Below are 17,912 nucleotides of genomic sequence, written 5' to 3'. Positions count from 1 at the left end.
ACAGTGCTACCAAGCACAAAATGAGGTCCATACAGAAATGGTTCATCGAACTTGGTGTGGAAGAACTTGACTGGCCTGCACAGAGTCCTGACCTCAACCCTATCAAACACCTTTGGGATGAATTGCAATGCCGGCTGTGAGGTTGAGAAACATCTAACAAATGACACGTTGATTTTGGAAGTGTGGCACGTGAACAGCCGGGAGGGTGGTCTAACTTGTAAGACGGTGGACACGCACACAATACACAACTCTGATGCAAATGGTGAAAACTGGATGGTGCAAACACCTGGATAAGGTTAGCAGCAAACAACACCCAATCCCAAACATCACATCCACATGTGCACAACACCCAATGAGAACCCCAACACTCGCACAACCAACACCTCATCATGCTCAACCCGGACGCGAAGCCAGCTGTGTTTGTGCCCCGGAAATACAAAAAACAACAAGCACACACACGTGCTCACCCACACACATACAACACCACATCACGTGTAAGTAAATACAAAAAAAGAGCAGATCACCCTATCAATGATGTGATTTGATGTTTGTTGAATAAAAAAGCGCTCCTCCATCTGACCTTGAGCACCGGCACGTGACTGGAAATAAGCGGTCGTATCAAAATAAAAACCGGACACGTGCAGAGGCTCGGAATCTATTGTGCCTGAGGAAGCGGGCTGTGAAGCCGGTGAAACGTTGCCTGAGACCGGGTCTGCTCTCGCTTTTTTACTCAAATTAGTGGAGTCGATCTAGTTTTTTTAGTTTTGGTTGAAAGCGCCTTCTTCTTCTTTAAAAATGTGTAATCCCAACCCGCCCAATCATATATATATATATATATATATATATATATATATATATATATATATATATATATATATATATATATACTGTATATGTACATAGAAACACACATATATATATATATATATATATATATATATATATATATATATATATATATATATATATATATATATATATATATATATATATATATATATATATTCGCGGGGTGTGCTTACACGTTGTGTAAGCATATGAAACCATGCTTCCCCATTGTCTCGGGTCCCTCACCTGCATTTGATTTTTAATTTATTTATTTTCATTCATTTATATTTTCATTTTTTGATTTTTCAACGACCGGATGCTCTCCAATGCTTCTGTGATTTTTTTTGTCCTGGTGTATCCGCAAAATTTCAGCTTTATACATCACCCGGAAAGTACCGATCTTTAATATCAGTGAGTCAGTGAGTGAGAAAGCTCTTTTTAACCACTGATTCACTGACTGATATCAAATATCGATGCCTTCCGGATGATGTAAAAGCTTAAATTTTGCATGCCGATGGGCATCGAAGCTGGTACACCGGAAAAAAAAAAATCACAGAATCTTCGGGCAACATCCATGAATGAAAATAAAAATAAATAAAGAATTAAAAAAATAAGCAGGTGAGTCACCCGAGACAATGGGGGAAGCACGGTACTTTTGTGTGCCGACGGACATCGAAGCCGATACACCAGGAAAAATCACAGAACTGTCAGAAAGCATCTGGAAATGAAAATATAAATAAATGAAAAAAATAAATAAATAAATAAATGAAAAATCAAATGCACGTGAGCAACCCAAGACGACGGGGAAGCACACCACGCTAGTGTTAGATTATACATACGAGCTTATAGCAGATGGGCAAACCAGATTAACATCGGAGGGCCAGCACACTTTGAAATGCACCACCATAACTGCAAAGCACCAATCTGATAGTTTATCGTTGGTTTGGGAATCAAACCGAAATTCGAAAGCTCAGGTTAAGTGTACTACATCCGCACCATCCTGTTGGACTTTGTAAAAAAAAGTCTGAACTGAAGCTCTCATGAAATTGTGTTATTCCCACCATACCTCAAGAAATTATGAGCGCACAAATGCCTTCTCTTTTTGAAATCTTTACAACTGGCAGACTGGACCCATCCCATAACTCTGTCCAAACAAGTGCAGCCAGTTTTGCAAGACCCTCTGAAGCATCCAGAGCATCTCAAGTGATGTCGTGAATCGAATCCAGAACAGAAAGCTACCCGATCATCCCGTAACCTCGGGTCATTAATTTCCATTTAATATCAAGACAAGCAGAGGTCCATATGGTCATTATGTGCACACAAGGGGAGATGAAAATGGACTTGCAATGTAACTTCCCCTCCTCCCCTATTCTCAGCTGCATCGAATCATGACATGAAAGCGTGTAATGTAATTAGTCACCTAATCAGTAAGATTTCCGGTATGTTTCCTCGCCAGCCTCTCCAGTTGCACATCATTTCCACGTGAGGTCTTCAAACATCAGTAAGAAATTCGCGCCACGTCGACCTATGGTGTGAAGGCGCAAGGACCTGACACGTGGGAAAACACTTCTGGCTCCACTCCTGATCTTTCGGTTCGGATGTTGGGGAAATGTGGGTACAGATGGAGTCTCTGGTTTTACTTCTATGAACGTCATTATTGAGCAGGTTGGATTCTCTCATGACTCGTTTACCTAATTCCAATTGTGCACGCATCGCCAGCATGGCTTTATCTTGGACTCGATCGATTATATGAATAATATATGGGAAATGCAGGACACGTGAGGGGTGTTGTGGATTAATGGGTATTTCGAAATGGATCCCATGAAATGTGTATTTTAACAAGGGATGATGGATCAGGAATTTGGCCAACACCGAGTCCACTTCCAGTGCTCAGGCAAAAATCGCCCTTGCCTTTTTTTGTTGGTTGGATGACAAGGTCCTCCAAACGATGTGTAATTCATTACCCCCTTTGCAGGATTATTCACAAAAGCACCCCAATGCAGGGTGTTGCGCAAGTGTAACGTTGTTCTACAACGACGGTTGGAACTGTGCCCCTGTGTTTATCCACAACGTCGTTTCATCAAGGGGAGAAGAAAAATAATCTCATTCTCACCCTAAATGCCATACATATCACTTTGATGGTCTCGAAGTCGGTGCCAAAGTCCTTGAAATGTCTGTTCTAGTGAGGGATATTTTAGAGCACGGTGTCATGTTCGAGATGCAATAAGTTATGAAATCAGATGATCGATTCGAGATTTGTAGTGGAGGGATGGTGTGCAGTACAGCAGTGGTGCAGCAGGTGGAGACAGGATACACCGTATGCAGAGGTTGTTTTTGCACCATAAACAAATCAGCAGAGAGGGACAGAGAAACAGAATAAGGAATCAAAAGACTTCATCATATCACAGAGACAGGGTGGCAAACAAGCTAACTTCCTTGCTTTATGCTGCCTTTCATGCCTAATCAAAGAGATCAGTCATTTACCTGAGAGAACATTTCCGATTCCACTCTGGATCAGACAGCGTATGGACATAGAAGTCAATTTAATTACCAGGTGCATGTGATGGTTGAAAGTCTCGCAAGGCTCCTGCAAGGTAAGCAAGCGAAACATCTCACCTGGAAGGCAGACAACTGCCCGAGGGAGCCAGGTCATGGACGTAACAGTACCGCCATTGATCTCAGATGCTTCTCTGAGTTCCTCCATCCATGTCCGATGGATGTGAGAGCTGGCAGAGCAGAGGAGCTGGAACTAGTACTTGAGAGAAATGAGTGATAGTAGAGGTGAACCATCGCAGGCCAATGGAGCCATTCACAGGTTCATTGCATGTGGATTATCAAAATATTCCTGTCTGAGGCCCACTCTCAGGAGTAACTGCCACACTCTGTCTCATCGTCTCAAAGCATCGTGTTCCTGGGCTAAGTGTGAAGCATGGCAGGAAGCACGTCGTGGCAGAACAAATCCTGGGGGATAAGATCCAAAGAGTGGGTCTGTGGACATCTTGGTCGCCTGCCATTGAGTTATGCCATTTGGAGCTGGTTGGCCAATCTGTTCCGACCCATACATAATAGATTTCTGTTCCAGCAGATCAAATGCATGGCTGGCGTGAAAGTGGTAAATGTTCGTGCGTTTTTTCAGGGTTCTCCTTCTCAGTATTTTCAAGGAGTATGCTTGCATGAGACCTCTTCAGTTATTATTTCTCTTTTTGGCAACGATTTTTATCCATGTTAAATTTATTATCAATTCCTGAAGGTTTCATTAAAGATCAAAAGCTTCAAGTGCAGTGCAAGTGGTCGAGCAGATCAAACCCCCCAGACGCGACACTGAGAACGCACCTGTACAGCATTTTCTCTACCTTGGCATTCCCTCCATTGCTCAAATCATTTTCAAAATTGGTGTTTCCATAAATATTATTTCCTTAGAAATTCTCAGGTTCTGCCACGCCGATAAATTTCATTTTGAATTTATTTCGCAACGTATGAGAACCGGCATTTTTCTTTTTTCTCATGCCGTTTCAGAAGTCGTCCTCTGAAAAAAGGCCTCGTGAGGTTTCTTTTCACAGTGGCAGAGGCAACGAACTCTTGAAGCACTCATTGAATAACTCTTTGGAAGGCAGACCCTTTCTGGGGAGGGGGCATGCTTTTAGTCAATCTAAAATTTAACATTTTCTTTCGTCTGCAAATTAAAACTCAGCCATGGGTTTATGCTCATGCAACATTAAAAATAAAATCAAAGGCATGCTGGTTAGTGTTAAGGGAAATTCGTTGATTTATAGCTTCAAGAATTAATTGTGCAAAGAAAATAAAAGACCAAGGATTTAGATGAAACTCCAGAGGCAAAACAACAGGCCTTAGATGTGCACAAGTAAGGATTTGTCAGGGTGAGATGGGGGCGGTGGGAGAGAAAACAGAGGTGGAAAGGAGGTGGATGAAAAGTGAGTTGGCACGAAGAAGAGAGGTGTTTGAGAATGCAGACGTTTAACAGTGGGGGGTCATCAGTTTCTTCTGAACTGTGAATCAGAGACATTGTAAGGTTTTGACTTGCAGAAGCACACACACGAGCCCTTGGGCTCACATTCTGTGTAAATGAATGCTAAAAGGGAGCACGGAGATCGCAGCTTATGTTAGCCAGTTCTTGTTGACAAGAACATGGCATGCTGCATAACTGTCAGATCTCCTGCTTGCCTCACGTCAAGCAAAAGACTCATAACGCCCGTGCACTTCACGTTGCACATCCATATTCCGAGCCCGTACACAGAGTCCCTACAGCTTGTTCTTCGATGTCAAGCTGCAGCATCTTTTCATCAGCCTGTCTCCAATTGTATCCCTTATTAAAAACTGGACCTGGCAAACAGTACGATGAGAATACTTCAAACCTGTGCTCCGATTCCTTTGACATTCACACATTTTGTTATTCGGAATTTCCTCTCATTCAAGTCAAAGCCAAGATGTATTCCTGCCCCAAAGATTGACAGTGCATCACCAATGACATCCTTTAAAAACCCTGCCCAAGGAGCAGTCGGACACTTCCACCCACCTGCTTGGAACATCATTGTATAATGCGCGTTGTAGTGCTTTATGTCGACTCGCTGCGAGTCCGCCAAACCATGCTTTGCGTCCATAAACGAGCGTGGAGAGAGCTTGTGTTGAGAGCTTAGTTGGTGGGAATTACAGATAATTCTTGGAATGGTAGGCTCATTATACAAGGATTCTGTTTATCATTGTTTCGAGCCATCCATTCATTAGGCTGTGGTTCATCCAAGAGGCAGCATCCAGTTGCGTGGTTTGGACAGATGTAAATGCAGACATGCTCACCACCTCCAGCAATAGATCCAGTTTGCATTCAATTGTGACATAAGAAACGGTAATTATTGCTCAACCTACACAAGCTCAGTTGATGACATGTTGGAAAACTAAACTAAGTTCAGAACCCCATGTTAATTTGGTGTGATGAGAATACTGTGTGCTGGGTATTACACAATCATACTATATTTTATTACCTTCATCATCGAAGGTAGACGGAGGTTATATTTTCACTCCTGTGTGTCTGTCTATGAGCAGGTTATCTCAAAGACTTATGAACGGATTCAGACGACATTTGGTGGACAGGTCAGTTGTGTGCCAGGGACGAATAGATTAGATTTACGTGAAGAGCCGGATCCGGATCCTCAATGTTTTTGTCATTTTGCACCATTGAGAGATGGTGCCAACAACGAAATACAACACGACAGTTAAAAAAGTTGCGGACAGATTCGGACGAATCTTGGTGGATAGGTTGCGTGTGTGACAAGGACGAATTGATTCAATTTTTTTTTGTGAAGATCTGGATCTGGAACCGGATAAGAGAATTTTTCAATTTTTAAAATGATTCTTCACCATTGAGAGATGGGGCCAAAACGATATACTGAAGACATGACATTTCAAATTTTTTTATTGAGCCTGATATGTTCTATTGGATCAGGCATTGAGTGGCAGAGGTATGCGCTCTACCGAGTGCCATTCTAATTTGGCTTGTGTTTGTTCAATTGTTTGACTTGTGTGCACTGCTAAACCGCTGTACAAAATGCGTTCAAATTTGGTGGTTGCACAAGGAGTCTGCCTGGGGAAGTTTCTAGGCATTAAAAATAATTGTAGTTGGGAGGCGTACATAGGGGGAATGGGGGTGGGGGGGGGGACACAAATTATTGATGTAAATGTGTACCACATAGCGTCACCCATTGGTGGCAGGAGAGGGGATTACAGGTCAGCAGTGGAGAGGACTTGCAATCAATCTTTCATTGTACACATGGCATACATAGTGCAAGTGCTTTACTGACCCTGTATGCTCACACAGGGAGCTAGTGTTTCCAGTCATAAAAAAACATTTAACCTATGAAAGACCACAACAATTGTGCACTCCACTGGGCCGATCATTATTCGCAGTGTACATATGTTCGAGCCGTTGCCCATTCTTATTTCTTATGCACAACTATCCATCAGAAACACCAAAGTTGTACCGAGACATGTGTGTGAAAAATACCTTTTCGTTTTTTTTTACAAATACCTCCAAAGGCAATATTTGTTCTCTTTGCACTTAAGCCCAGCATCAGGTGGCATGTCTCTAATAGGTGTGTGCTGTTAAAGTTGCAACACTCGCTGTGCATACCTTGATCATTGATGACTAGAAGAGGTAACGAAAGTTTTCTTCTGAGGAATGAAGACCATCCGATTATGCATGATGGTGGATGCTGTGTCAGGCGATGTTTTTCCGTTAATCCAGTCTTGGCACTGTGCTGTTGGGAAAAAAAAAAATTATGGACTCAGTACATGCTATGGTAAGTTACAGTATGTCTACGAGTAACAGAAAACTTTTTGTTTTATAAATACGCAAAAGTATGTACGTACGGTATGCCAAAAAGTGTGTAAACAATAAATTATCATGTGAAACTATCCCTATACATTTCTTTGAATAATGGTTGTGCCAGCAAATGACATACGTCTCTCTCGATATGGGTTCACAATCACCACAAACATGAGTTGAAGCGTGTGTGTGTGTAAACATCTTCGACTGTATGCACTATGAGCGCAGTTGTGGCTCCAGCATCAGCCGAAACAGTCATCTACGAGCGCATCAATGTCAAGGTCATCTATGACTGCTGCCCATCGGCATCATCATCCATTTCATCAACATCTTCAACATCATTTTTGCTGGATGGATATCATCCTCGGACCTCGATGGATAGCCAGTAATGTGTTTGCTTGCGTGAGATGTTGAGTACATAGTAACAGTTAAATATTTCACTGGTCAAATTCATACATGGAAACAATGAACATACACCATCAATGCAGGGATGGACAAGCAACATCCCTCCATAGGAAGCCCAATATATCCAAAATAGGAAATCTACCAACTTTCTGATAATGCACAGTTGTAACTTGTAATCGCTCGTCTCTTCTATTGTCTTAATGGGGGGGAGGGGGTGGGGGGGCTTTGTGGAACGTGCAGTGATCACATGGTTTTTCACGTGACCCCGTTGCTGCAGATCATTCCAAATGCAAGGAAACTGATAATATTGTTACGGTTCTAGGAAACGTATGCATACACGACATACAGTTGTCCAGAAGTTAGTTATGCCATTAAGTATATGTGCAGATAGAACCCCTCCTTGTGTGTAGTGGGGAGTAAAAGGGGGTGTGTTGCGAAGTTTTTTTTAGTTAGATTAATAAATCTTTATATCCCCTCCATCACGATCCACTGTCCACCTGCGTCTCCGGAGCCTCGTTGTTCCGAGGCAGAATCTTCAGGTCCGCAGTTACTTTTCGGCTTCCCAAACGTTCCAATTCAATCTTGGTTGTACCACCGACCACCTTCCTCAAACACGTGTGGAGTGGGCGGGCTTTCCCGGCCTGGCCAAAATCCCACCCAAAAAGGGTGGACCCCATGAAGGTCCTGTCCAATCAGGGCAGATGGTGACGTCAGCTTCGCCAAGGCCCCTCCCTGACCTTGTGGATCTATAAATTATGACACCAACCTCAGAGTAGAGGGCTGAGAGAGTTCGTTGTTGGTTGAGTGAGAGAGTTCGTTGGCTGGTTGCAAAGAAGGAAGGTAATGGTAATGGTAATGCCATGGGGGTAATAATAGTATGATGGTAATACCATCGATTATGGTAATGACTTGATTCCATATGCATATTAATGCCACACAAATGGTTTGGCATATTCATCATTCGTAAGAAACGTTCTTTAAACGTCTTTAAACGCAGAAACGCCACCCAGACGTTCTTTAAGTGGTCCAAAGAGATGGATATGTCATGGGGAAATGTCTGGACTGTGTTTGGGATGATTGAGAACTTTCGAAACCATCTCTACTACAGTACCCATCTCCTTTGAGGTTTTGTGGAGATGAAGTCGTAACATGCCGACGTTGAACTAACATTATTGAATTTAATGAATGAACTAACATTCAATAGGTTTCACACTAAAAATGACACCCCTTGTACAATTTCAACTTAGGCATTCTCCAAAATTATCTGTTTAACAAATTTTGTGTTTGTTTGAGTAAGAGCCCTTGGAATGTGAGAATGTTCAGCATCGTTCACCAATTCACCATCCTATCTGAACTCGCTGCATGATATAAACATGAATATACATGAAAGGCATTCCTCACCTTTGATTTTGACGTTCTCCGTCAAAACAACCCTCATGATAGATATCGGTTCAACAGCCCATGTGACTGTTGCCCACCATCTTGTTTTTTATCCAGAATATTTTGGCCAGCATTGATGTCACTTCCTGAGTAGCTTCGAATCAACAATGTTGGTACATATTTTCAGAACTGAACAATTATTTTTTCATGTTCAACAATAAAAAGTCCATGAGCTGGTGTCATACCATTCTTATGAACTCTAAATGCAGATTTGTTTCAAAACATATTGCTTCATAAGCCACTCATGTTATGATCTCACCCCTTGGAAAGGGAAAGGGAAAGGGTAAGGAAAGGAGGGGGGAGGGCTTGTGGGATCAATAGGTTCCTGATGTGTGGGATGCGGTCAAATATGACCGAGCTGAATTCTTTTTTGAATGCTGGCGCTGACTTAGAACACCTGTCACCTCAACTGCATGTATATTGGCTTAGTTAACCTGGTGTTGGCTCAGCGGTTAGAGTGGTGGCTTGGGATCCTAGGGTCCTGAGTTCAAGCCCAGTTAGGTGCTGAATTAACACCAGAGGGTTGACTCAGCCTGTCATCCTTCCGAGGTCAGTGAAATGAGTTCCAGTGTAGCAGCCAATAGGCTGCACACGAAGGGAAGGGGCATTGACGGATTTATTAAATCTGGTATTGGTGTGGCGCAGGCATGATGGGTGGAATGGCCTCCTCTTGTGCAAAAATTCCTTGTAATATGCTGTTAAAAATGATCCCTTACCATGCTGGGTGGGACTCACCGGTAGTACCAAGCCAAGCAGAATTGAATAAGTGAAAATCCTTTACTTCACAGATTAGGAAAAGGGGTACAAAGCAAGGTATACAACAAAAAGATCCCGAAAGTGCAATATAGTAATTAAATAATTAATTAACTAACACTGGATAGGCCACAACACAAGTTTGATGGCACCTCCTTTTCTTCTCTCCTCTCCTTCGCCCTTTGTACGTCAATGTTAACACGACTTCAATAATGCAATTGCTTCATAAGGTTTTGCATGTATGTCACTGCAGGCCACAAAATGTTCATTTCTTCCAGGCTGTGTGGTTAGGGATGGAATTTAAAGCAATATATCAAAATGAAATACTAAAGAAAAGGTACTATTCTGGTTCCACAGTTGACCTGGCATTTCTGACATGAGACATCTTAAATGCCACAGCTTCCATCCGTGTTAAGCAATCAGCCTCTCCTCCTCGTTCTAGTCGTCCTCCTCGTCCTCGTCCTAGTCCGAGTCATCCTCCTCGTCATAGTCCTAGTCGTCCTCCTCGTCCTCGTCCTAGTCCTAGTCGTCCTCCTCGTCCTTGTCCTAGTCGTCCGCCTCGGCCTCGTCCTAGTCCTAGTCATCCTCCTCGGCCTCGTCCTAGTCCTAGTCGTCCTCCTCGGCCTCGTCCTAGTCGTCCTCCTCGGCCTCGTCCTAGTCCTAGTCGTCCTCCTCGGCCTCGTCCTAGTCGTCCTCCTCGGCCTCGTCCTAGTAGTCCTCCTCGGCCTCGTCCTAGTCCTAGTAGTCCTCCTCGGCCTCGTCCTAGTCCTAGTCCTAGTCGTCCTCCTCGTCCTAGTCCTCCTCGTCCTAGTCGTCGTCCTCGTCCTCGTCCTAGTCGTCCTCGTCCTAGTCGTCCTCCTCATCCTAGTCATCCTCCTCGTCCTCGTCCTAGTCGTCCTCGTCCTAGTCGTCCTCCTCGTCCTCGTCCTAGTCGTCCTCATCCTAGTCATCCTCCTCGGCCTCGTCCTAGTCGTCCTCCTCGGCCTCGTCCTAGTCCTAGTCGTCCTCCTCTGCCTCGTCCTAGTAGTCCTCCTCGTCATAGTCCTAGTCGTCCTCCTCATCCTCGGCCTCGTCCTAGTCCTAGTCGTCCTCCTCGTCCTAGTCCTAGTCGTCCTCCTCGTCATAGTCGTCCTCGTCCAAGTCCTCCTCGTCCTAGTCCTAGTCGTCCTCCTCGTCCTCGTCCTAGTCCTCCTCCTAGTCCTCCTCATCCTCCACCTAGTTCTCCTCATCCTCCACCTAGTTCTCCTCATCCTCCACCTAGTTCTCCTCATCCTCCACCTAGTTCTCCTCATCCTCCACCTAGTTCTCCTCATCCTCCTCCTAGTTCTCCTCATCCTCATCCATCCCACAAACGGAACACGAGTCATGCCTCCCGTCGCTTCACTGACGGCCTTAATCAAAAGTCAGCATGTTTTACTTCACAAACATATTGCATATCTATCTGTGAGTGTCAATGAGGATGTAAAATGAAGTAAAACAAACGAAAACGGACATTTTATAACACTTAATTGTGAACCACTATATTAAGCTCCAATTCCCACGTCTTCTTCCTCAATCCAAGAAAGAGGCAGGCCCAGGCAACTTTATGATTAAATGGACATTTTTTTATTCCAAGTAAATATATTATTCGTTTTATAATCAGGTAAATCGACTACAAGCTTTCCAACGTACCATTAAAAAAAAATTAGTCGACGACATCAGGACCCACGACATTAAAGCTCAAGGTCCTGCTTCTTCTCCCTCAATCCTCATTGTGTTTCAAAACAGGAATCTTTAAGATGAAACTAGACGACCCGTGAACCCGTTGGATTCCCCTTGTGACAGCGGTTGATAAAAAAAAATCATTTAAATAACAAATAGAAAAAAAAGATAGCTCCAGCGAACTATACCGCTGAGGTTGTTTGCAATTGATCAAATTCTCCCAAAGAGTACCTGACTGAATCGGGAATTGATTTTTAAATAATTTATTTCTTTGCCCGATTTGAACGAAACTTGATACTGCACACCACAGGAGAATGGTGAGTAAGGTGGGCCAAAATTTTTTGCGCTATCGTGTCCCGTTTTGGCTGTATTTCGGGAACATACATACATACATACATTCATGATGAGAGTTTTAGTAATAGAGTGCTCCTTCGCAATATCGCGGTTCACTTTTCGCAGCTTCACTACATCGCAGGTTTTATTTTAATTATTTAAAATCAAAATTTATCATTTAAATTATTTTTAAGTAAAATATACTAAAAATAACATTATAAAATAATAAAAATATATGCTTGCAAAATTGCTGCAAGGAGAAGGCTTCAAAGATATGACCTCCGACAACATCAATGACCTGATCGATGCCCACTCGCAACCATTGACGGTGGAAGATCTGACGGAGCTGACGAAGTCTGCGAGCGAGGAAGAGGAGGTTGGTCGAACACTCGATCGTCTTGCAACGATAGTCAGAATGGGCAAGGAGCTCCAACAGGTCATTCAAGAGTGGGACCCACAGATGATGCGGTCATTGCAATTCAGCAATGGGCTTGATGGGTTAATGTCCATCTATAAAAACCTGCTAGCCCAGAAGAAGAAGCAGAACCAGCAACTCCCCATAACTATGTTCCTCGTAAAATCAAAAAAAAGAGGTCACGCCTACGCCTTCGCATTTATCCGCGCCTATTCATCCGAATTATTTTTTAAAAATAACTGATTAAATGTGGGTGGGGAAGGTTAATAAGAGTGTGTGGATGCTGTATAATGGCTTAAAATACGTTTAAAATGTGTGTAAATATATTTAAATAATTAAATTAATATGTGATTTCTACTTCGCGGATTTTCACCTATCGCGGGTGGGTCTGGAACGCATTAACCGCGATAGGTGAGGGAGCACTGTATATAGAATATAGATGATACAATTTTTGTTCCTACCAAATCGATTATTGGCTTTCCAACGGTACCTTCTCTATTATTCGCCAGCAGCAGGAACCTTATAGAATGAAGCGTGACGCACACACGCACACGCGCGCGCGCGCACACACACCACACACACTTCTTATTTTAGTAAGAGATTATTATACCAAATTATTGATTTAAATATAAAACAATTAATGATTCAATTAATCGCTCATAATAAAAAAAGAGAAAAATTATTGGAAGATGGAGGGAATTGAAAAAATAGGAGGACAATGGGGGAGGAAGGGAAGTTAGAGAGGAAGGGTATGGCTTCTGGAATTCAAATTGTTGAACATTCCAGTTTTTTGTGCCTATGTAATATGCAGAAGACCCATTATATGTGTTGCATGTAGTGTTGCTACAACTATTAGGGAGAGCCGATTAGGGGGAACTATTCTATGTTGAAGGTGGGACCGGGCATTGCATGCTGGGTATGGCACGGGAGTTGGGCCTGCATTCCCTGCATTCTTTGTACAATGTGAGATTTGAATACAACCGATTGCTCTCCGAAAGTGTCGCCTATTAATTATTCCTACATGTACAGACGTGTGAAACAATATGATCATTTCAAAAGGAGGATTTTTTTTTTTCTGTTCGACCATACTCTGATTATCTTCTTTGGGTTGCTCCTGACTGTTTATGGCTGCAGCCATAAAGCAAGACATAAGTTTTGCTTGTTGGCGCTTTGTTTGGAATTCCAGAAGAAACATTTACATAATTATTAGCTCTGATTAGTGGTCAAGGTGGCCGAGCAGGATAGATTAAATGTGTGCACACTCGATTTTGAGCTGTGGCTTTGTATCTCGACCCAGCTATAGACTGTCACTTGGTGTTTCAGATGCAGGGTGAGGCATTAGTGGATGCTTTCAGAAGGACGAAAGCCAGAGAACCCATCTGCCAGCACAGGTGTAGTTGTTGGAGATTACAGATACCTCTGTACCTTTCGTAGAAGAGTCGACACAAGTTATTACCGACACCTTGAACAAAATATAAATTACTGCTCTAACCAACAGGGGGCATGGCATCAGCTATTCTCCCAACAATGATGCAAAGCAGCAGCCACATGATCCATACAAACCAATGAATTGGTCATAGTCAAGGAAGAAGGAGAGGAGGAGGAGATTGAGACCATACTCTGTGCAGAGCGTTGGTGCTGCTTCAGCAGTCTCCTTGGCTATTGGGCACAATCCTGGATGGGTCGTCACTCCGACACAGTATACCAGCAAGCTGGCACTCATTTTGGCGACTTCGGAAGGATGACAGGCCGAGTTAACCCCACCTGGTATTAATTCAACAGCTGAGTGGGGTTTGAACTCAGGACCCTAGGATCCAAAGCCCACCACCCTAACCATTAAGCCAATGCCAGGCATATGGAAGGAATAACATGGTGTAAGTAAGTAAGTAAATTCAACCATTAATCAACAGAGGTGAACAAGAAATACATTTGGAGAAGAAATACCCGTTCCCGCCAGATGCAAAACAAAAAGGAAGGCTTGAGCACCATCCATTTATTACGTATACAAAGATGGCAGGCATTTTTAACACCCACGCCCCCCCCCCCCCGGTATACGTAATATAAGAAGATTGTGGGACAGATGCAAATAAAGTTGGAATGTTATTTTGTCTCATCATTGTATGCCCGTCATGTACCGACAAAAATCGTTTTGCTTTCCATTGGCCCATTCTCTTGTTTTACCATGGCAGCTACTCGGGTGCAAGTTATTTCGGAGTAGAATAAGAAGACGAACGAGGAGGCTGTGCAGAACAACCTGGCTTCCATTGCTGTCGTTTCCTGGACATTTTATTTGGCGTCTAATTGGTTTGTATTGAGGCGCAGGGAATCGTCCACGAGTGGAATGTCTACGCAGATGACCTTAAGGTTTCGGTCTGCAATTCCAGCACTCTTCCCCACCGTGACTAACCATCTGCTGGACTGGGCCATCCGTGGAAACCAATTTTGTGCCTTTTGCTCTGAACAGAAATGCTGGAGTGGAAGAAGAATAAGAAACAACTTGAGACCTGGTGACCATTTTGCACGGGTGCCATGAGAGTGGGGAAATAACAACGTTTGAAACCTAAAGTGGAATTTGGGAGTGGAGGGAATTATTTTTTTAGGATACTGGAGGAAAAAAAAAATCGAATTTGGCTTGAGAGGTCTGAAGTGCAATTCCTCCCAGCAGTAAGCGGGTTCCACCTTACCTTTCACTGTTTCACCCTTTTCTATCATGCAAGCAATCTTTCCACATGTCATTTACTGACTCAGGGCCAGGTTGTCATGCTTTATGGAGACATTGTGCTGAAGATTGAGCAGCATACTATTGACCAAGTTTGACACTTCCTTTACTATATACTTCAAAATGCTCATGTTTGAATGTCTGTGGCAAGCCTCTAAAAGGTGTAAATAGTGAACTGCATCTGGATTCTCAGAAAAGATGAGCTCTACACTTTCTACCCATTCATGAAAGTTCAATTTAGTCCAACGACCTCCTGAAAGACGTGCCGACATGAATCTTCTCGCTCGCCTGGAGGTTTTGCATTCCATAGCATGCGCTGAGTTTACACCTTACTCCATCATTGCTGATCTGATGGTCATCTATTTCTTTGGTGACAAGGTCACACCAACCAGCTCCACAGCATTCTGTCATGTGTTCAATGATGGTGACAGTAGATGAGTGTGGAGTGAAGAACTGCGAGGTATGAGCTTTGAATCAAAGACCTCGCAATCCCGCTCTCATAGTGAGAAGCTGAGTACTGAGTTGGAAGAAAGCACGGCTGATTTCTGAACATACAGCCATCATTAGTGTTGCCATGGCCCACTGCAAGGGAGGCCAAAGGTGTAGCCTCTTTCATTCAAAGAATGGAAATGAATAAGAACATCTTTCATTGCCTTTATGCCTGGCTTTTGAAGTATGCTTCACTGTACATTACCTAATAAGTTTTATTTTTCTTTATTCGGAATCTGAACTGTCTTTTCCAAAGTTTGCATTTCAGTGCTCGTTTACAATGTGGAATGGTCTCAAATGTAGACCAGACCAGGAGAGGCATTTAGGTTACATCCCTCTCTGAAACTAATTAGTAAGCCAGCGGGTTTTTTTTTAACGTCAATCCGATCGTGACAAGCTAATTCTACTGAGAACAAGAATCCAAATACTTAATACTGCTGCCTTCAGCTGGATTTGAACCTGCGACTGCTGGTTTGCCAGTGTAATGTCCACAACATGTTTTGTTTACTTTTCGGCTTTAACTTCAGGTACACATGGAGTCATTGATATTATGTATTTAATTCATTAAAATATATGAGTGCAGACACAGCACAGACCTTTTCAGTTCTTGAAATCTATCCTGCCTCCAACACAAAAACCTATTCCTACATTTACAGTCCCCTTACTCCGATCAATTCACAAAATCCTCATTCTTAACACACACCTCCATTTTTCGATTGTCATGCTCTTCTCTCCAGTTTTTCAAGTGTGCATCCCATTGTCACCTCTCTCCCATAATTGCCACTGAGCTCTTCCACTCTCCCTGATCTGTGCCCCTTTTTCTACCTGCTACTCCCCCTCATTGACTGCGGTACACCACCTGAACATCCTTGTATACATTTCTGCCTCTGGTCCTCTGTCAGTCTGTTGACCCTCTACCTTACGTTGTTGAGCTCTTCCATGAGCCTCAACTCCTCTCCTCGAGAAAAAAAGTGCTATTTTGTAATTGTGTTACAAAGAAATTGCAATGCCGATGCAATATGTATCTGGCCCTGATAAATACTTGCGATGAGAAAAGTATTGGGGGGGGGTGCGGTGTGCGGTGGGGTAAGAGATGGACCAGAGAGGGGGATGGATGTAAGATGAGAAGAGGACAGGAGAGTGGAAGGAATATTGCAGGGGAGAGATTAATTCCCTCAATAAACCCCATGTTATCTTTTATTGTTATTCATAAAGATGACGGGTGGTGTCGAGTCAGCAACCTTGCACCCACATTGCATTGTTTTGATTTGTGAATCAACTTGGGACTCATTAAAATCGAAAAACACTCAAACTTTCCAGCTTGATAAAACTGACTTTAAAAGATCACTTATGACTTGCTGGTCAAATCTTTACACAATAAACTTTAGAATGGGAGGATGAGTGGAAGGGGGGAAGGGTCTAATTGGAAAAAAAAAAAAGAAAAGGAAAAGGAGAAAGGCAGAGGAGAGAGATGAAAAGCCTTCCCAAGGGATTGATGTCATTCAAATTCAATCAGGTCTCATGAGATATTATGGGAGATAATAATTTCAAGGAAAGTGAGACGAAGTTGGAGGAAAGATTATTCATCCCTTTTAACAACACTAGCGAGCACTCCCGCTCTCCGGGTGGGAGTAGCCCTCTCGGCCCACCTTCGGTGGGTAATGTGCTGCTATTCTTCGAAACTCACTTTATAATTTTTTAAATAAATTTTATTGATCACAATATATCATGCTTCATATCATGAGGAAAGCATGTGATAAAGACACAGCACCACCTAGAATCCTAGATGGACCATTGCTTCCTGACGAAAAAGGACAACACCACAATCTATGTAGTAATCACCAATATTGCAATCACCATTGTTGAAGATGGAAGAATCACAAGGTGGGAAAAATGAGGAAAGGAAAGTGTGTGATAAAGATACCACACATGATCCCACAGTACATTTTGCAGAGGAGGTGAGTTATCCTTGGAACTCACAAATTACAAACTCCGACCCGAATGCACAGGGACACTGCCTCATCGACACAGCCATGTCTCAGTAAATTGTGCAAACAGTAGATTGAATTCAGAATTGAATTCCAGTCCAATATGCCTTCATGAACAGCAGCATTAATCATGCAAATCTTCTTCTTCTTGTTCTTCTTTTGGATGCAGGACAAGGTTGCGGGGTAGCATCATTGGCTGAGGCTGAGGGTGTGGCTCTGCTGCTAATGCAATGTCCCCTGTAGGTGAGGGCAAAAATTGGTAATTTGAACATGCTGCCGGCGATAGCTTAACTACTCTTCACGAAGGACATGATGGGATCTTTAACGTCCACCAACTAATGCCGGCAGATGGGATGCCCAGTTTAACATCCACCCAAGGGACGACACATACATTGACGAATCACCCTGTCTGTGAAACACCGGGATGACAGTTTATAGCTGATTTGGGATTCAGACCCAGGCTAGACAGCTTCGAGGCGAGTGTGCGTACCTCTCGGCCATCCT

The 17,912-nt window shown here is 43.1% G+C and overlaps 1 protein-coding gene across 7 annotated transcripts in view; it reads right to left on the bottom strand.

Moving 5' to 3' along the window:
- LOC147018910 (uncharacterized) overlaps positions 1–17,912 on the bottom strand; it is a 295,213-nt gene that overhangs the window by 140,582 nt on the left and 136,719 nt on the right. For 5 of the 7 annotated variants that reach the window (XR_015062581.1, XR_015062580.1, XR_015062582.1 and 2 more), the window contains one exon: positions 6,971–7,097. Coding sequence is in view for 3 of the 7 variants with exons in the window: in XM_085899020.1 (XP_085755146.1) it covers positions 6,971–7,097 (127 nt within the window). In the remaining 4 variants the exon portion in view is untranslated. Of the gene's footprint in view, positions 1–6,970; positions 7,098–9,915; positions 10,039–11,434; positions 11,571–17,912 lie in introns of those variants that run through there. The other 2 variants (XR_015062583.1, XM_085899021.1) reach the window with 2 other exon arrangements.

The sequence above is a fragment of the Eptatretus burgeri genome, chromosome 10 (genome assembly GCF_056783735.1).
Source record: "Eptatretus burgeri isolate ZD-2024b chromosome 10, Ebu_testis_v1, whole genome shotgun sequence".
Lineage (NCBI taxonomy): Eukaryota > Metazoa > Chordata > Myxini > Myxiniformes > Myxinidae > Eptatretus > Eptatretus burgeri.
The sequence above is the reverse complement of the archived record's forward strand: the minus strand, read 5'-3'. Positions and strand labels throughout refer to the sequence as shown.